This window comes from Eucyclogobius newberryi, unplaced genomic scaffold (genome assembly GCF_026437365.1).
Source record: "Eucyclogobius newberryi isolate DKJ021-1_F unplaced genomic scaffold, fEucNew1.0.hap1 SCAF_4, whole genome shotgun sequence".
In the NCBI taxonomy this organism is placed as follows: Eukaryota; Metazoa; Chordata; class Actinopteri; order Gobiiformes; family Gobiidae; genus Eucyclogobius; species Eucyclogobius newberryi.
In genome coordinates, this window is record NW_027316056.1 from 17,527,660 (window position 1) to 17,549,124 (window position 21,465).

General features: G+C 42.9%; 1 protein-coding gene across 1 annotated transcript; it reads left to right on the forward strand.

The window, feature by feature from the left end:
* The first annotated feature begins 3,065 nt into the window (after positions 1 to 3,065).
* LOC140377907 (target of Myb1 membrane trafficking protein-like) lies at positions 3,066 to 19,548 on the forward strand. Its single transcript, XM_072463518.1, has 14 exons — positions 3,066 to 3,146; positions 5,011 to 5,089; positions 5,172 to 5,321; positions 13,986 to 14,120; positions 14,629 to 14,778; positions 15,237 to 15,353; positions 15,808 to 15,941; positions 16,041 to 16,083; positions 16,376 to 16,508; positions 17,418 to 17,487; positions 18,035 to 18,110; positions 18,185 to 18,244; positions 18,314 to 18,353; positions 18,435 to 19,548. The coding sequence occupies exons 1-14, from the start codon at positions 3,109 to 3,111 to the stop codon at positions 18,575 to 18,577; spliced, it is 1,368 nt and encodes a 455-aa protein (XP_072319619.1). The 5' UTR covers positions 3,066 to 3,108; the 3' UTR covers positions 18,578 to 19,548.
* Positions 19,549 to 21,465: the final 1,917 nt, after the last annotated feature.

A 21,465-nucleotide genomic window follows, 5' to 3' on the forward strand; every position in this document is an offset into this window, starting at 1 on the left:
GGGGAGAAGAGAGAGAGGGAGGGCGAGGGAGAGAGAGAAAAGGAGAGGGGGAGAAGAGAGAGAAGGAGAGAGAAAAGGGGATGAGAGGGAGAGGTGAAACTTGGAGGCGTTGAGCGAGAGAAGAAGGGGGCAGTAGGGACAGAGATGAAAGAGGAGAGGAGATGGTGGAGAGAACGGAAAGGGGAAAGTAGGAGAAGAAGAAGGAAGAGAGGAGAAAGAAAATGCAAAGGGGGGATGAGAGCGAAAAGAGGAGACGAGAAGAGGGAGAGAGGGAAAAGGAGAGGAGAGAGAGAGAGAAGGGGGGAAAGAGTGTTTGGGTGAGAGAGAAATGAGAGAGACATGGGTAAGAGAGAAATATGAAGGAAAGAAGCAAGGTAAAAAGAGAGACGGGATAGAGTTTGTAAGAGGAGGGGGGAGAAAGGGAGAAGGAGAGAAGGAAAGAGAGCACATTGGGAAATAGCGTTGAGTCAAGTGTGGGGGACGCTGAAACAAAGTAAAGGAGATTTAGATTCACGAGCAGCCCGAGAGGGCGGAGTGCTCTGGAAAGCTTTGATTGCTTAACAGTTTATGACAAAGATGAAAACTGTTTGAAAATTACATTACAACACACAAAACCACCTTGGATCTGGTTTGGGAACCTGAAAACTTTGGGACTGTTATTTACGGTTATTAGAGTAAGAAGACAGCATCACTTACTACGTCTGTCTATTGATGAACTGAATGAATTCTATAAAACAAATACATGACAGTGGCTCTCAAACCTTTCACACCAAGTATTTGAAAATAGTTGTTCTTCCGAGTAGCAGCAGGTCAAAACCAGGTCTTCAACAGGGCTATTCTAGGCCTAAATCTGGAGAACACAAATCTGGATTAAACTGATTCTAAATTCAGCTAACATGAGAAATGCAGAAGCGCTGATATTAGTTCAGCGCTTCATTCATTGGTCATTATAATATGTGTTCAACGTTGTGTGGTGCATCATTTGTAGGCCTTTAGAACAAGAGAAACACACCGATCTGAAACGACCCAGCGTGCAGTATGTAACAGTGACAGCAACAGGGACAGTAAGAGTAACAGTGAGAGTAAGAGAGTAACAGTAAAAGTAATAGTGACAGTAAGAGTAACAATAACAGTAAGAGTAAGAGTAAGAGTAAGAGAGTAACAGTAACAGTAAGAGAGTAACAGTAAACGTAATAGTGACAGTAAGAGTAACAGTAAGAGCAATAGTGACAGTAAGAGTAACAATAACAGTAAGAGTAAGAGTAAGAGAGTAACAGTAACAGTAAGAGAGTAACAGTAAACGTAATAGTGACAGTAAGAGTAACAATAACAGTAACAGTAAGAGAATAACAGTAACTGTAACAGTAAGAGAGTAACAATAACAGTAACAGTGACAGTAAGAGTAACAGTAAGAGCAATAGTGACAGTAAGAGTAACAAATATAGCCGCAAGCGGCAATGATCGGCCCTCGCCACGCCGCCGCCACACCGCCGCCACGCCGCAAGAGGAGGGGGCGCTAACGCGCCCCAATTGTCCTTTTATTACGCCTACTGCTGAATCTGTGACGCTGTCACATCTTCTCCCCTTTGGTTTACCATCAAAAAGCTATTTTATTTTGAATTCTTGGCAAAATGTGCAGCTTTGCCGCACAGACACCGTGACTCTTTGAATAAAAATGTGGATAACTTTTGATGGTCCTGAAGATGAGTCTCACCAAATTTCAGGTTAATAGGGCTGACGCCCTGGGAGGAGTTTGTGAAAGTCTAAAGTGTAAACATGTTCTGGCCCCATTGGAATAACATGGGAGGTTTCGGTCATCGTTACGGCAACGCCATAACAATTATGACATGGGTCTCATTGACTTTTTTGATGGGGATGCTAAAATTGAGTTGTGTGTCAAATTTCATATAATTTCGCAAAACTAAACATTTAACCTCCATATAAAATCTGTAGGGGGCGCTGTGGCGCCAAATGAATTTATTTCACTTCAAGTAGGTTTAGGGCAAAGAGTTTAACAACTGATTCTAATTTGACGCAATTCGGACTTTATCTGCGCAGAAATTTTCCATATGGAAGATTTCTGAAATTCTAGCTACAGTTTGCGGCTTTCGCCGCACAGAGACCGTGAGAGGTATCAATGTAATTTGGATAACTTTTGATGTCCCACTCCTCAGTAGCATTTTCACTAAATTTCAGCTTTTTAGGGCCAACGCCCTGGGAGGAGTTCGTAAAAGTACGACGTTTGGAAAAACTCCGAAGTCATGTTTAGCCATTTTTGAAGCAATATGGCCGACATTTGGTTGGGCGGACGGCGTTGCCGTAATAATATTTTTTACTTCTCTTGTCACCATCTACCTCTGCGCCAAATTTCATGATTGTACGATCAGATTTTTTCAGAAGAAGAAGAAGAATATTCCGATGCGAAAACAATGTTTCCCATTTTTCAAATATCATAAACTATACATTTTCGGAAAGCGCTCGCGCTTTCCTACCTCATGGTGTGGGTTCCTGGTCACTGACGGGTACTTTCGTTAATTTTGAGTGGGCTCCGCCCACTTTGTGTTTTTGGCCCTCTATACAGTAATAATGTTCATTTTTTGCATTACATGCTTATATGCACGGAACATGCAAGAGATGGGGAACGTATTCGTGAGCTACTTAGCGCAAATGAGTGCTTTATATGGGGATGACGACCGCTTCGCGGTCGTCATCTCAATGTAAAGTGCTCGTTTAGTGTGCACTTTTGCACGGGCTTCGCCCGTTTACAACGGTAATGTTCCATTTTCCTACTACTAATTAGTATGCACGGGGCGTGCATGAGTGAAGGAGTGCGTTAGTGAGTGTTTGGAAGTGGGCGAGCGCTTCGCGCTCGATTTCGTGCGCACTACGTGCGCACTTTCGCAGCCGTGCTTCGTACGGCCTTACGAGATTAATAGGCCTCTCGCCAGCTTGTGGCGCTCGGGCCTAATAACAGTAACAGTAAGAGAATAACAGTAACTGTAACAGTAAGAGAGTAACAGTAAGAGTAATAGTGACAGTAACAGTGCTCCGTGTGTTTCAGAGCGGGCGACCGGTGGCTCGTCGCGGTCTGAAGACTGGGGTCTGATCATGGAGATATGTGACATCGTCAACGAAACTGAAGATGGGTAAAACTGTCTATTTCACTTCCAGCTCGAGTCGCAGCGTGTGTTTCATGTCCGTGTTTTTTGCTGCATAACTTCCTTTGTGGCTTGTGTCAATGCAAACCTACTTTCTGGTGTGTCATATATATACTGCATGTACTGTGTCAGCCTGAATGATTCTGCCACTAAAACGCTTACGGCGCACTGCAGACAGAAGCAGAATAATGTACAAAATGCAGTAGTGTGGATGTTGCCCTTTGTTCCATTGAACATGTTATGTTATCAAATATCTCTAGATCTTCTGTCTTACAATTATACTTTTAATAATGTCGGTGTAATCCCTCATTCGTCCAGGCGTGTTCCATAGTAGAAAAAGCTTCAGTTGTAGTCATCTGGACTCAGTTTGAAAAATAGACGTTTCGACTCTCATCCAAGAGTCATTGTCAATAAAAGAATTTAGATCGAGAACTCCGATATTAATACTATTCTGTGGTAAGACCCGCCCATTGGGAGGAGCCTTCCTGAAGTAGAAAGAGTTGTTTGTTTCAACAGAAACTCCCCCTTGTATCTACCGAGCTAGCCTATTCAGAATCTTAATGGGCTATTAGAATCCTCTTTGTCTTTGTGAGACCCTGGCTCAACCACCCTGAGTACCTGATTAGCATCTGAATGTCCTCTACCTTTCCAGGGGTTCAGTAACCCATTATAAATAACAGGAAGATTAAACCTTAGCCCGGGTGCACGGTGGCAAAGGCGGTTAGCGCTCTTGCCTCCCAAGAAGGAGATCATGGGTTCGATTCCCGGACCAGACCAACATCACATGATCTCTCTGGGTGGAGTCTGCATGTTCTCCCCGTGTTTACCGTGGGTTCTCTCCGGGTTCTCCGGCTTCCTCCCACCGTCCAAAGACATGCATGTGTTAGGCAAAAATTGGTGACTCTAAATTGGCCCGAATGAATGTGAGCGTGAACTGTCTGTAATGTCTATGTCTCTGTGTTGGCCCTGTGACGAGTTGGCCACTGTCCAGGATGTACCCCGCCTAAGGCCCGAAGTCACTGGGATAGGCTCCAGTCACCTGCGACCCCGAAAGGGAACAAGCGGTAGAAAATGGATGGATGGATAAACCTTAGCCCTCCATTTCTGTTTAAAGAAGGTCTTTCTTTTTTAACAAAAATAGCTTCCTTGACTCCTCTTTCAAACCATCTTTTCTCCCTGCTTAAAACCTTCACCTCACCGTCTTCAAACGAGTGATCTTGAAGCCTCTAATCACTCGTTTGAAGACGGTGAGGTGAAGGTTTTAAGCAGGGAGAAAAGATGGTTTGAAAGAGGAGTCAAGGAAGCTATTTGTTAAAAAAGAAAGACCTTCTTTAAACAGAAATGGAGGGTTAAGATTCAATCTTCCTGGTATCTATAATGGTATACTGAACCCCTGGAAAGGTAGAGGACCAGGACAAGGACATTTAGATGCTAATCAGGTACTCAGGGTGGTTGAGCCAGGGTCTCACAAAGACAAAGAGGATTCTAATAGCCCATTAAAATTCTGAATAGGCTAGCTCGGTAGATACAAGGGGGGAGTTTCTGTTGAAACCAACAACTCTTTCTACTTCAGGAAGGCTCCTCCCAATGGGTGGGTCTTACCACAGAACAGTATTAATATCGGAGTTCTCGATCTAAATTCTTTTATTGACAATGACTCTTGGATGAGAGTCGAAACGTCTATTTTTTCTAACTGAGTCCAGATGACTACAACTGAAGCTTTTTCTACTATTTCTTTTTACTGTTATTTTCAATTACAAAGTAGATATATACGGTTGTTATTAGATTATGGGGAGGATTTGAGACAATGAGAAATACTGATGCTTATAGTAATGATTTAAGATGTTCACAGACCCAAAGATGCGGTCAAAGCGATCAAGAAGAGGATTGTCGGGAGCAAGAACTTTGGCGAGATCATGTCAGCTCTTACTGTGAGTGATTCTGCTGCCTCTGCTCGTCATGTGGACGTGTAGTTTAGTGTGTGACCTGCTTCATCTTGTTTTTCCCTCACAGGTTCTGGAGGCTTGTGTCAAAAACTGTGGACACCGCTTCCACGTTCTGGTCACGTCACAGGACTTTGTAGAAGCGGTTTTGGTCCGATGCATTTTACCCAAACACAACCCTCCAACGGCGTTACACGACAGAGTGCTTAGTCTCATTCAGGTACGGGCGTGTGGGTAGGATGATAAATATATTTAGAATTTTGCTAAAAATCATAAAAATGTCATCACATGTTAGCAATTTTTTAAGTTTATGATTTCACTTCCTGTTTGTAATTGATGACATCACACTAGGAAATTACCCAGCAAAAACTCAGATGTCAAAAAAGTTGTTATGTATATTGTAAATTATGCAAACACCTGGCTGGAATGAGTATTTTTTGTATGATAGTCACTTTCTACAGATGTTTTTCTCCACAAATACCTACTCAATCGGTGCAAAACTATAATTTATATGTACCCGTAAAACAGGTATAAAAGAAAAAAGAAAAGGAAAAAAAGAAAATCGTAAAAACCTGTCATAAGCACTTTAAACGTTGTCATCTCAAGTGTCATGCCATTAGTTTGTAAAGCAATCAAGCGTAACATTATCATCGCGTCAAAATGCAGCCTCACGCTTCTCTGGTGACCACTGTCAAACCTCCTCATTCCTTCTCTGCTCAGCTGCTCTGTTCGTCTGCTTCTAATATGGCAAGATGGTCATATATATACATATATATATATACATATATATATATATATATATACACATATATATATATATATATATATACATACATATATATACACATATATATATATATATATATATATATATATATATATATATATACATATATATATATACACATATATATATATATATATATATACATATATATATATATATATATACACATATATATATATATATATACATATATATACACATATATACATATATATATACACATATATATATATATATATACATATATATATATATATATATATATATATATATATATATATATATATATATATATATATATATATATATATATATATATATATATATATATATATATATATATATATATATATATATATATATATATATATATACATACATATATATATATATATATATATATATATATATATATATATATATATATATATATATATATATATGACCGGATCGTTCCTGCGTTGTGTCTTAATTGAGTGGCCACGAGACACGGTTTTATCCGTTTATTCTGGTAAACAGAAACGCAAAAATAAAGTAAAACGTGCCACGAGGCAACTCCAGCCCAAACTCTTCCCCGCACGGAGATAACAGAAGGGCATAAAACATACCTGGTAAACAGAAACGCAAAAATAAAGTCAAACGTGCCACGAGGCAACTCCAGCCCAAACTAAAAGGGATATAACACAATTAAATCAACACACTACATAGAAAACATGAAGGACGACCCGAAGGATGACTGACCTCTTCCCCGCACGGAGATAACAGAAGGGAAGAGGAAGTCACGTCCATCACATTTATAGGAGAAATATAAGGGAACACACGAAGAAGAAGAGGGCTGGAGGACATCGACAGCACAATAAAACAAACACCAGGCATGTTGAACATAATATTAAACAAAAATAATATAAGATTTTGTGTGATTATACATGAACTGGTTACATTCACCCCCTTAGAATTACACAAAATACCAAAAGCACATAACATCGGCTGCTAAAAAGAAAAACGGCCAATATATCAAAGATAATCTACTCAAAGAATAAAAAGGCAATAAGCGGTGCCATTTACACCACAAAATAGCAACCATTCACAATGTGCATAGGAGTGTTATACATAAATATCAAGTAGCCCAACAGAATCACAAGTGCTGGCACCAATCAAAAGAAAGGAAGCCACTGAAATCAAATAGTTATAATAGGAGCATGAACTCTCTCAGGTCCGAACAAAGACTCCACCTGAGTCATAGATTCAATCAATCTACAGACTGGCTTAACAATCCTACCAAAACGAGTGGTAAGGTTGTGACCCAAATCAGAAAGGTCATCGGAAAGTTTGTGTACCTCATCACACGGGGCCAAGGGAGCACCAGCAAACTCGGTGGGAGAGTCACAGGACATCACATCAGGTTGTATTCTTTCATTGGGGGACTGCTGCTGGACCCAAGACGTGGTGCGGTCAACACTAGACTCACTCAAACTTGGGGGGGCATAGGGCAGGGAGGATTCAGATTCCCCACCCACCACGGACACTCCGGGTTCCTCTGGGACAACATCGACATCAGCGATAGACTGCGCTTTTGTCACGTCCATTGAAGTATCTAGCGGCAAGAAGTTGACTTGAAGAAGTAAGTTGCGATGCACAGTCTTTTCATTACCCGCTCTGTCTCGGATTTTGTATATGTGGAGGTCTGGTTTCGAAGCAATAACATCGTAAACAACTGCCTCCCACTTGTCTGACAGCTTCCTTTTTCCTTTGACTCCTTTATTTGCCAGTAGTACACGGTCCCCAACAGAAAGAGGTAAGCCCTTGGTTCGCTTATTGTACTGGTCCGACTGGTGTTTCTGTTCAACTGCACTGTTTCCGTGTGCCAAGATCATGGCGGAACGAAGGTCATCCACAAGTGACTTGACATAGGTATTGTAGTCGCACACTGAGCCATCATGGAGAACACTCTTGAAGAGGAGATCAACAGGTAACCGAGGAACCCTCCCGAACATCAAATAGAAGGGCGCAAATCCTGTTGTTTCATGAGCAGTACAATTATAAGCAAATGTCAACGATTGAATCATCTGCGGCCATCTCTGCTTCGTCCTTGGGGGCAAAGATCTCAACATGCACCCCAACGTCCTGTTAAACCGCTCAGTGATGCCATTGCCCATGGGGTGGTACGGTGTGGTATGAGATTTGATGATGCCGCCCATTTCTAGCAACTCTGCCACCAACTCACTCTCAAATGTAGCACCTTGGTCGGAGTGGATGCGCTGAGGAAAGCCATAAATGCAGAAGAATCCCTCCCAAAGCTTCTTAGCCACATTCTTTGCAGTTTGGTCGCGGCAAGGGAATGCATGTGCCAATTTAGTGAAATGGTCAGTGACCACAAGAACATCGACCGATTTATTGTTGTTGTCCTCAGCAGACCAAAAGTCAATGCATACCAACTCCAGTGGCACACTGGTCTTAATGTTCTCCAGTGGGGCTCTGGCAGACGGTTCTGGAGCCTTACTGAGGACACACCGTGGACACTGTCTTACATAGTTGCGGACGTCTTTTTCCATCTCATACCAAAAGAACCGCTGACGTGCCAATGACAGAGTACGTGGCCGCCCTTGATGACCTGCATTGTCATGGATGCCAGCTAGTACAGACGACTTGAGGGACTCTGGAACAACAAACTGGAAGCGCTTGTGCTTGGTCAGAGGATCCTTAGTGACACGGTACAGAATTCCTTCAAGAACAGTCAGTCTCTCCCACTGCTTCAAAATCCTAAGGACCTGCTGGTTTTCATGGTCACGCTCACGTCTGGAAGGCCTGCGTTTCCGGTTCACAAAGAAGGTAACCCTGGAAACAACAACATCACTCTCCTGGTGGGATTGGAGCGCATGCTTGGACAACACTGACGACAGGCTAGGCTCAGGGCCAACAAGCGCACCTAGATGGCCGGCTAAAGAAACAGCACGATGTCTGGACGCAACCTCCCAGTCATTGGACGCCGATAGGACAGTGGAGACTTCATCCTCAGACATGGAGACATTGACTGCGGTTGAGAAAGCGGGGCCAACCAATGACTGAGGCTGACAGGTCAGATGAAAAGCATCCTGCACAGACTCCTCCCTCATTTCACAAGCCTGCTTCAACAGATCAATGTATGGCTCAGAAAGGAGACGCTCAGCTAAAGGTTTGACAAAAGGCCGTCGACTAAGGGCATCTGCAACAACATTCAGCCTACCAGGGACATACTTAATGTCAAAGTTGTACGGGGCCAGTTTGGAGACCCACCGCTGTTCACAGGCATCCAGTTTCGGCTTGGTCAAGATGTACGTGAGCGGGTTATTGTCAGTCCAGACGGTGAACTGATGACCTTTGAGCCAATGACTGAATTTATCACAAGCTGCCCACTTGAGAGCCAAAAATTCAAGTCTATGAGCAGGGTATTTAGCCTGGCTGCGGCTTAAGGACTTGCTAGCAAAAGCAACCGGTCTTGCCCTCTCCTCACCAGCAGGCACCTGAGAAAGAACAGCCCCAAGCCCATCAGTGGAAGCGTCAGTGGAGAGGATAAAAAGGTCTATCAAAATCTGGGTGAGCCAGAACCACACAATCAAGGAGAGCGGTTTTTAATTTCACAAAAGCTCCCTCGCACTCTGGAGTCCAATCCTGTGGTGTTAACTGTCTGTATGTACCAGGTTTACATCGGCCCTGACCACCCTTGGTCCTCCGCTTTTGGCCAGCTGTCAAGGCATAGAGTGGCTTGGCAATACGGGAACATGCAGGGATGAAATGTTGGTAAAACAGGACCATTCCGAGGAAGGATCTGACCTTCTGCTGGGATGGAGTACAGCCATCAGAGTCCATCAAGTCCTCCCTCCTGAACCCAGAGATTGTGCTCACCTTCTCCTGATCCACAGAAACACCGCCAGCGCTAACAACATGACCCAGAAATCTAACAGATCTTCTGAGAAAGTGACACTTCTTTTGAGAAAGCTTCAGGTTACTGGATCTCAACCGGGAGAAGACAACACTGAGACGACTCAAAGACTCCTCCTCAGAAGGTGCAAACACCAACAAGTCATCAAGGTAGCAAAGAAGGTTTGAGAAGTTGAGATCACCGAAAATGCTAAGCATCATTCGCATAAAGGAGGCTGGACTGTTGCAGAGGCCCTGGGGCAAGCGGTTGTACTCATAAAGGCCGAGGGGCGTAGTAAAGGCAGTGTAATGCCTGTCAGACTCATGAAGAGGAATGTTGTAGAACCCTGAAGTCAAATCCATAGTGCTGAAGAAGGCATTTCCTCCAAGGGCAGCAAGGCAGTCTGACTGGTGTGGTAGTGGATGAGCATCTTTAACAGACCTAGCATTAAGCCAACGAAAGTCCGTACATAACCGCAAGTCTCCTGACTTCTTCCACACCAACACCAGGGGAGAGGCATATTCACTGATGGACTTGCTGATTATGCCTCTTATTTCCATTTCAGACAAAACTTCCCTCAATTTCTGATAGTGAGCTGGCGGAACTCTGCGGAACGGCAGCCGAAAGGGACGATCATCAGCTAAGTGAATCCGATGGACAAACTCCTTAGCCTCCCCACAATCCAGACTATCCCTAGAAAACACATCCTTAAAGCCCAACAGCAGGTCAGCCAGCTTGCACTTCCACTCATCTGACACTTCACAACCATCCATGTCAATGTCACCGAGTCCACAGTCCTTCAGTAGTTGCACAGGGTCAAACTGGCTACTTTGGTGTCCAGAGAAAACAGGTGCTGAACCTAACTGGGTCTTACACAGGCCCTGGGTAACAGGAAAGTCTTCCATGGCCACACAGGGGAACACGTCAGCTAGCTTTGCATTACGCCGCAAGGTAACAGCAGTCTGCGTGGGATTGAGGACCTTCATGGGAACCCAGCGATCACCCCACATTGGCGTAACAATTCGACCAACCATGATGTTCTTGGGTGTGGAGCGTGCGGATGTAGGCTCAACAATGACCGTGCTGCCAGGGGACACAGGAGCAGATGCTGGCAGCTTCCCCCAAACAATGTATTCCTTCTGAGGAAGCAGCGTCACAGCCTGTTGTAATCTCACCGTTCCCACCATATCAGGAACCTCTGGGCCCAACCACCGGGAGGAGCAACTCAGTATTTGAAGAAACAGTTCACAGTCAGGGTCGGATGTAGGCGAAGATAGCATTTCCCAATATTTCTCCTCAGATTTCATCTTCTGGACAACGGGACGGATAACATTAGTGCCGACAATAAACTCATCCCTCTGCCCAGGCACTAGAAACGTTGGCACCACAAACTTCAAGCCATAGATCTCAATGTCCAAATCATAGATACATTTAGGTTGAGTAACAAGACCACCACAACCAATGAAAACCACCTGCTCGGGGACAGGTTGTGGAATTAAGACCACACCAGCTGCTCTCAACCTGGCCTCAGCTAATACACTAAGTGTACATGACATGCTACCTGAATCAAGCATCCCTCTCAAAGATATTTGATTGTTCACTGAAACAGGAGCATAAAACAGTTCACTAGCTCCCTCAATTCTTTGAGACCCAACCAGAACGACAGTCTTGTCCTTGGGGTAGCTTTTACAACAGTCAACATACACAGAGTGAGGATCAGGAGGATTGTCGAGGGTATCTATATCACTGCCCATGTTGCCCCTCTTATCACATAGGCTGACTAGTTTAAATCAACAGCAGGCGGAGCGGTGACTGACGCGGGTCTGGTCTTCTGCACACATTCATTTCTCATATGACCGGGCCCAAAACAGTTAAGACACAGTCTGTACAATCTACAATGAGAGTGAGTGGTGTGTTCGCTGGAACCACAAACCTGGCACGCTCTGCTTTGGGGACGCTGAGGGAATTGACCGCGACCTGCCCTCTGCCTGTTGTTAGTTACTGAAGCAGTGCACAGGGAGAGGACTTTGTCAAACATGGTCACCATTTGCTGAGTGACAGGTTCTGGTGTGGCATTAGCTGAATTGTGTGGCGGGCCCACTGTTCCCGACGGCGGTTGTGGAGACTCATAGGCAGCTTTGGGTGGACAAAAGGGAGTCAGTTCAGCAGAGTCCTGAAGATCGCAGGAATAAACAGGGGCTTGAGCAGACAAGGCACTAGTCACCAAGTGCGTGTTGGCCGCAACACCTTTTATCCGCCCCACATGACTGTCCAAGCGGCGCTGGACCTCAGCAGCTGTCCACTCCTCGGGGGGCTTGATTTGAAATGACAGAGAAAGAGCAGGGTCAGGACAGTGACTTATGAACATCATCACAACCTCAGCGGTGGGGTCGTCCACACATTTCCCACGCCTCCTGAGGCACTCATCCACAGCATCAATAGACTTATTGAGACGGATCCAATAGTCCATGGCACCCTCACCACCCCTCGGTATAGTGCTATAAAAGTCTCTCATTGGCATGTTGGAACATGTGATCTCACTGAAGTTTCGTTTTAGGATGTCAAATACAGCAGCGATCAACTCACTCCCACTCAGGTCAGAGCGGCAGCGGAGTGACACCTTAACCATATCCCGAGCTTTGCCTGTCAATCTGGACATAATCAGTTCATACTTTTGCTCAGACGTCTCACAGCTTGTTCACGACAGGTAACATCTCATCATTCCCTCCCATTCTTGAATGGAGAATGTATCAGTGCGGTCACCCCTGAAGAACGGTGGGGCTTTGGCTTCAGACTGCACCATTACTTTGAGCTGTGAAGCCTCCAGGCGACTGGGGAACATACTGTCAGTAGCTGGGTGTGGCAGGGCGGTTTGTGCATCGTGTTCAGACTGTTTGCGATACTATCCCCAATTTGTTTTGCCAAATCAGTTATTATGCCACTAAGCGCATCATGTGTAAGAACACATGTGGGATCTGAGTGTGCATTAGCAATAGGAGTAGAAGTGGCAATCGGTGGGCTCAATACAGTCTTATCACTAACAGAGCGTACATCATTAACACCAGCATTCAGTGCCATGCCTCTACCAATGCAAGGTGGATTAGGGTTAAACATCTTGGCCAATATATATACGTTTCAAACTCAGTCTCTTTTTTTTTTTTTCACAAAGTCACTTCACACAGTCAATAAACCATAACTCCGCACTGCAAGCCTAAAACCTGGCAGACAGTGCTGAGGGCAGCGCTCCTCGGCGACGCGATGACGTCACAGGACCACAGCACGCAGCGCGCCGAAAGTGAAGAGGGGGGCGGCACCAGCAGAGAAGCAGCCCGGGATGAGAGGACCGCTGAATGGCGCTGGCACGGGTCGAACGGCACCAAGTGTGACCGGATCGTTCCTGCGTTGTGTCTTAATTGAGTGGCCACGAGACACGGTTTTACCCGTTTATTCTGGTAAACAGAAACGCAAAAATAAAGTCAAACGTGCCACGAGGCAACTCCAGCCCAAACTCTTCCCCGCACGGAGATAACAGAAGGGCATAAAACATACCTGGTAAACAGAAACGCAAAAATAAAGTCAAACGTGCCACGAGGCAACTCCAGCCCAAACTAAAAGGGATATAACACAATTAAATCAACACACTACATAGAAAACATGAAGGACGACCCGAAGGATGACTGACCTCTTCCCCGCACGGAGATAACAGAAGGGAAGAGGATGTTGTTGTTGTTGTTGTTGTTGTTTTATGGCGGTTGGCATCCGAGTGTTGCATTACCGCCAGACTTTATTCCTCAGACGTTTCGTAGTCCTCAGACTCTGTCGTAGTCCGTAAAAGTACTCCTCCCATCGCTTTGGCGTTAGAGGAAGTCACGTCCATCACATTTATAGGAGAAATATAAGGGAACACACGAAGAAGAAGAGGGCTGGAGGACATCGACAGCACAATAAAACAAACACCAGGCATGTTGAACATAATATTAAACAAAAATAATATAAGATTTTGTGTGATTATACATGAACTGGTTACATATATATATATATATATATATATATATATATATATATATATTAGTCTCTGTCAAACCCTAACCCTAACCCACTTTCTGTTGGTTACATCAACACTTTAGTAAAGCCCTGCTCGGCGACTGTTGTTGTGATTGTGGGCTCTACAGACATGAATTGAGTTGAATTGTGCACAGTCTTGGGCGGATGCGTTTCGGAGCGCCCCCTCTCTTTCTGGAGTGGTTCACGTCTACGATGACCTGAGGAAGCGTGGCCTGGAGTTCCCCATGACTGACCTGGACGCGCTCTCTCCCATCCACACTCCCACCAGGGTGAGTTCCTTATGGCCTAAAAGGGTTATCATGACTTGAACATTTGCAAGAACTGTAATTCACGATTCCAATTGACAGCCTGTTATTGACACAAGACAAAATGCTTAACGCGGCATCTTCAGTATTTGTATAAACTGAAATAATGAAATTTTAGTTCCGCTTCATTGTCGTGTTTTTTAGCATCAGCTGACCCTCCACAGTCAGTGTTAAGTCAAGCACACTTAGCAGCACATGTGATGAGCAAACATGAGAACAGCAGGCAGTGGCATCCAGGACCCCTCACACGCTTTGAGTGGTCCCCAGGCAGCTGACGCCACTGTCCCAGATGCAGGACTGCTGCTGTTTTATATCTATCTGCAAACTGCTCTGCGCGCTTTTGTTTGTTGACTTATAAGACCGTACAAGACAGATTGTATTATATTATCTGACATCAAAAAGTAAAAAAGAACATGGCAGGTAATTTCATATAATAATATAATAATACAGTAATTGCATAATTGATCCTCAGAGTATCCCAGAAAATGGCACCCATGACGTTACTCCTCCCACAACTCTTCCAGCGGAGACACAGCTTCAGCCACAGCCAACTCCGTCCAGTCAGAGCGCTCCACCTCCAGGTCAACACAATGATGGACCGGTTTCTCTCTCTCCAGACCAGGTGAAGCCGAGACAGACCGATGTAGGGCCAAAATAACTCCAATAACTGAGGCTTCACTTTTATACAAACAAGAAAAGAGAAAAGGCTCAAACGCTTGTTCCATAAATTCAGATTCAGAAAAGGTTTATTGCCATTGTCAAAGAACAAAATTCACAAACATAGGAACTTGTCTTGGTGATTCAGTGCAACATAAAACAATGAAACAATGAACAATGAATAAGTCATAATAAGACTTGTGACTGTGATGTCACCACCCGAAGAACATAATTTGATGCTGTGTAGAAAAAATATTTTAAGTTATTTTATTCTGCAGAGGAGACTTGATTGCAGAAATTAACCTTAAACCTCAGGAAAACTCCATTTTGACACAGAGTCTTCCGTATTGTGCTAACAATGGGCCTTTAACAATGTTATGAGGTCATTTGTCTTTTGTACAAGTGATTGGTCTTTGAATCCAGGAGCAGAAGCTTCGGAGTGAGCTGGCACTAGTGAAGGGAAACCTGACTGTCATGTCCGAAATGTTAAACGAGATGATCCCTGGACAGAGCAAGACGGATGATACAGAGCTACTGCAGGTGAGATCACCAACCGAAAACAGCCAAACTAACTGTGTGCTCCCACCTATATATATATTTAATGTATTTGTACCTTCTTTTTTTTGGCATTTACTAAATTTGTTCTGAACTGAAAATATTCTGTCTGGAAGAACTAATCGTACAAATGTGCACCCGTACGCACAAAAATCTTGCTGTTTTAGAATATTCTTACTCCAATATTCCAGAAAAGCCACAGCTCCTCTTATGACAATAGTTCAGTGGGAGGAAGAAGAGGAGGAGAACGTCTACTTCAACTTGCATAGATTTTAGTACTGAATTACTTTTACGGATGTATGATATTTTACACTTCACAAACTAGCCATACTAAAGGGACCACTGTAGCTCAATAGCCAGATTAATAACACAGAATCTTGCCATTACCTCATCCTACCGTCTCGATTGTTCTGATGTTTTCCATGCTTTCTCTGAGCAGCAGCTGTATTCAGTGTGTAAGAAGATGCAGAATCGAGTGGTGGAGCTCATCCCTCAGCTCATGGACGAAGGATTTGTGGAAGAATTGCTCGTTGTCAATGACGACCTCAACAATATATTTATACGCTACGAAAGGTGTGCAACTTGAGGCCCGTGTTAACCCTGTGCATTTGTCAATATCAAACATGCAGGCAGAATATATTACATTCATTTATTTGAACTGTTTTGTTTCAGATTTGACAGACTTAACGAAGCAAAGTCCAGCAATCATCAACAGGTAAGACGTTTCGTATCATTAAGGGGCCATAGTTTTGTGCCTTGTGTCGACTGCAAAAGAAAGTTGTTAGTTGATTCCAGTCTAATTACTAAGTGACTCATCAACCTCATATCATACTTACTTTTGTCCTGTTCATTAAAACCTATGAGTCAACACCACACCAGGGGATTAAAAAGGTGTTAAAATGTAAATTGTGCAAAAATGTTAAGGTTTCAAGAACGATACAACAAGTCTTCGCATGTGCCCGGCTACATTTGAATGACTTAAGACGATGATGGTGTTTTTCTTTCAGAGTTGTGTCAGCAGTCCGAGCCTCATCGACTTCAGCCCTGAGCCTTCAAATCCCAGTGTCTCTGCAGTTATCGCACCGACCAGCCCAACTCCGGTCGCCACCTCAGCGAGTCAGAGGCAAACAGCCAACCACAGTGAGTCGTTTAACAGCCTGTGGTGGAGCCAAGCGCAGGCGGGCGGTAGAGAGATGATGTGCGACGGAGGCATTACTCAAAGCACAGGATTATTTAAAACAATGATTATGGTTAGATTTTCTAAACCGTCAAATGAGTGTTTATGTGCCGGTGTATTTAAAATGGTCTTCCTCTTGTTTGCTGCATGTGTGATGTTCCTCTCACAGATTTGAGACATGACATGGATAAATGACTGGAGACTAGAAACTATATAGATATACATTTATTTTTATGAGTTAATTTCACGTACACACATACATAGATTTACATGGGACCTTGTATTTCTTCAAAGGTTGTTTTATTGAAATGCATTTTATCCCATAGGCCGCAGCGGCGTAAAGATTTAAAGTAGCACCTGCACACCCAACTTTCCAAACTTGTACATAACATGGTTTTGACCGATCTTAGAAGGATTTGGTGATATCTAATTCTGAGCCTGATTTCAGTCGGATCAAATTTACTCAAAAATGTAATTATAAATTCAAAATCCCATCCGTAAATGTTCTAAAATGTCGGCAAAACGAACCAAGAAATGTAATCCTGGCTCTGTCCATTTTTTAGATTACAATTTCCCAAATATGTGACATTTTTGACGCTTTTACACATAAAATGCCTTGACTCTAAATTAAAATCTTACATGATGAAAAACATTTATGTGAGTAAACTATAGAAGTTTCATATATTTAAATTTAAGATTTGTTCCTGTTCACCTGCAGTGTCTCTTGATTAAAAGTATCAGTACCATTAAAGCTCACCAAGGACAGTGAGGGGCCCATAGTGGACTTTGTAGAACTAAGAGGGAGAAATTTTGCACTTTTTAGGTGAATTATTTCTATTGAAGTGTCGAACATAATGTCTGATGTTTTACAGAAGTGGAAGAGGAAGAGTTTGACATGTTTGCCCAGACCAGAGGCAGCTCTCTGGCCGACCAGAGGAAAAGGTAAATTACAATAGAGATATGAGATTTAATTAAACCATATACAGTACATACAGACATGGGTTTGAAGGTTTGTAATAGACTTGTGTGTAAAATTGTTAATTATCATCTAAAAATGCCTAAAACTGTGCATAATTGCTGTTGTTTCCCTCTCATATAGACTCGCTGTTTGATGTAAATTTGGTTTACACATATAGCTCTTATTTAATTGGTGCAATATGGCTTTCTTTTTTGCTCATATTGATCTATCACAATTTTGGATTCAATATTATATTTCCTAAAATAAAATAAAAATAAAAAATCATCTTATATGTATATCATGAATAAAACAAACTTTTAATCAGTGCCATTTAACACAAAAAACAGTCCAACTAACTTCTCCAAAATGCTTTTACTGTCAAGAAGTTTGGCTTATAAAAAGTCCCAAACTGATCATTTTAAACAATTGGTTCTTGATTTTATTACAATCGTATCACAATAATAGTTATACATAAATTACAGTACAATACAGACTCATAAGGTAAAAAAAGATGTCTATTGCTGTGTCCAGTGTGAAGTATGAAGACCCCGGGGCTGTGGAGGGCTTGGCAGGAGCTCTGGACACGCGGCTGCAGGTCACTGGAGGAGTAAGTCAAACATACTTTCAACAAGCAGAATCAATGTACTCATAATTAATCCTACAATTGATTGTTCTTCTTAGATGCCTGTTGCAAAAACCTCTGCAGAAAATGACATCGATCGTTGGTTATCTTCTGGTGTGGTACGTCGCTGTCATTTAAAACTATGCTGGATTATTACCATTTCTGATGTCTGATGTTTTCTGAACCAGGAGGACCAGTCCGCAGTGTCCGAAGGCGTGTCCAGCGAAGGTATGTGTTTCCACTCGATCCTGCATTGTGTTCGATTGAAGTTCGATTATTCTTTTGTTCATTTATAACTTAATTTTCTAGAGTTTGACAAGTTTTTGGAGGACAGAGCTCAGGTGGGCGATCACAGCAGCAGAACGGCACGAAGTCCTCGGCCGTTGTCCAGACCTCAGCGACAGTCCACAGAGCAACAAGGCAAAACACATGACCAGCTATTTTCTCTTTGAGACAATTACTCCATCCACAAATTAACACGGAGCTAATCTGCTCTGCTCTGCTTTTTCTACTACGGAGCTAATCCACAGTACAAACATGTACTATGAAAACTGAAATGTTTTGACCCGTAAAACATGATTTACGTTTAAGTGCGTGTGACAGGTTTTTATGATTTTATATCTGTGGTAAATATGAATTATAGTTTTACACTAATCAAGTAGCTGTTTGTGGAGAAACGTTTAAAAACCTGTAGAAAATGACATGGAGTGACATCACACCAGGAACACTGTCCATCCAAAGTTTATGCAGAATTTACACAAAAGAAACTACTTTTTCACCTTCTAAACACTTCATTCAATAAAATAAAGGTGCAATTGTGTTTTTTTTATTTACAAAATCGTGTGTTGGATGGGTTTTGGTCCAGTGTTTGCTGGGGAATTTCCTATTGTGATGTCATCAATTACAAACAGGAAGTAAATTCTTACACTAAATATGAGCTATTCTGGGATAAAATGTGTCTAATTATTAGCTAAATTTAAAGCATATTTATCTTAACTGCATTTCAGTTCAATGAGTAGTCCAACCTGTCATAGGCACTTTAAGACTGCTGCAAAAAAATATACTGACATCGATGGTATTTGGCACAGTGTTGTGTTCAAGAATCCTTTATCAGCAGCTTTATTTTCCTTTTCCCAAAACACACCCACAACTTAAATGTTTCCATAACAACTGTATGTTATCATGCTTTTGGCCACCACAGGTTTCAAATGAACCAAACTGCAGCCCTTTCATACATGCTTTACTACTCCCACAGTAATGCTGTCATTTCCTGCTGTCTTTATTGCGTGTGTTGTTATTTTTTCTCAGTAAACCTTTATGTATTTATGATGTTAAAAGATGTTAATATTACAATAAGATATCCAAAAGGTGTTTACGTAATTGTGATGCAAAAGATGTGCTGTCATATCACACTGTATTATTAGCTAAAAACTCCAATTTTGTGTAGAATAAATTAATTTTGTTCCTGTGAATTTTTGTGTCATAATGAATGACGCAGTTGTGACGCAAGTTATTATTCGAATCCCGCTCCGACCAGTGTGTGTTGTCGTTGTGTCTATGTGCAATACACTTCACCTTCCTTTACTATGTAGTGTAGTGTGATTGATTGATTGATTGATGGTGGTCATGGTTGGCAACCTCACTTCTGTCGAGGTAGTTCAGAAGTTTAGAGTGTAGAGTGAATGTATGACTACAGTACACAATTATGTCTTTGTGAAGGTCAAAAGCAAAATGTTATCATTGTTATTTGAACTCAAGGATGTCTGGTGCTGCGTGCATGAGTTCTCTAAAGACACTTCCCATCAGCATATTTCATACTCACCACCAACGAGGCATCGACATGTCTAGACCATTCATCCCTGAAGTGTAGTTCTTTACTTTTTTCTTTTATAGACTTGCTGTTTTAGCCTTTTCAAACTCAACTCCAACTCAGTATCGTGTTCATAACAGGTGTACAATGAGTGCACCTTTTCTCCATCTTATTCAACTTGTCTTTTGTGCAACAGAGACGACACCAACAATATAGTTTATGCCCAAAACATCGCTGACCCTTCTGGTGTTTTTAGTAGTTGATTTTATATATTATATTATTATATTCCCGAGGTCCAAAAGTGAACAACAATCCACATGTGACACTAGCTGCAAAATCCTTTTGCCTTGAGCTTGTAAGCAGCTGATTTGGATTTGAGCTCTTTGCCCTCATGTACAATCTGGCTTGGCTGTGAAGGCTACTTTAGGAAGGATGATGGATCTGGGCACGGCTCTTTGTGAAATGCCACTGCAGACTGTTATTCCCCTAGTTGAATGTGTACGAGGTCAGCTTAGATCAGGGTCGTGGCCTGTCTGAAACTACCACAGAAAACTGACTAATAATGACACCCTGTCCCTAAAGATAATGTTTTTTCCCTGAAATAGAACATGAAAAACCTACAGCAGTACCAAATATTAACATTGATTTTGTCATGTTTTCAGATAGTTATTTGCAGCAATAATGTACAAATATTATTTTAAAATCATAAAAATCACACAAAATCCTAATTTCTAAGTGGGAGAACTTGCAAAATTGCAGGGTGTTCAAATACTTATTTTTACTCATTATTTTCTTTACAAAAGCCACTAGAGGGTGGTATTTTCACGTAAAACTGTCCATGACAGCTGTTTTATTGACACAACGTCACCGGTACATTAACGCAGAGCTTCTCAAAGTGGGGGGCGAGCCCGTTTGGTGGGGCGCAGAGCTGTGCCAAGGGAGGCGCGAGACATGTCCATTACGGGTGACAGACGTGTTTAGAGCAACAGAAAAAAGCCAGTCCCAACACGGGTTCATCTAAATACAGAGAGCTGACCCAGCCTGCCTCTGTACCCCTCACACCTCTGCCACGGGGTTAGAACCAGTCACAGCTTAGGCTTCTCTATGCACAATATGTGCTCTGTCCCTCCTCTGCTTCTCCTCTGTTGTCTTGTCCCTCCTCTGTCCCTTCTCTGTCCCTCCTCTGCTTCTCCTCTGTTGTCTTGTCCCTCCTCTGTCCCTTCTCTGTCCCTCCTCTGCTTCTCCTCTGTTGTCTTGTCCCTCCTCTGTCCCTTCTCTGTCCCTCCTCTGCTTCTCCTCTGTTGTCTTGTCCCTCCTCTGTCCCTTCTCTGTCCCTCCTCTGCTTCTCCTCTGTTGTCTTGTCCCTCATCTGTCCCTTCTCTGTCCCTCCTCTGCTTCTCCTCTGTTGTCTTGTCCCTCCTCTGTCCCTTCTCTGTCCCTCCTCTGCTTCTCCTCTGTTGTCTTGTCCCTCCTCTGTCCCTTCTCTGTCCCTCCTCTGCTTCTCCTCTGTTGTCTTGTCCCTCCTCTGTC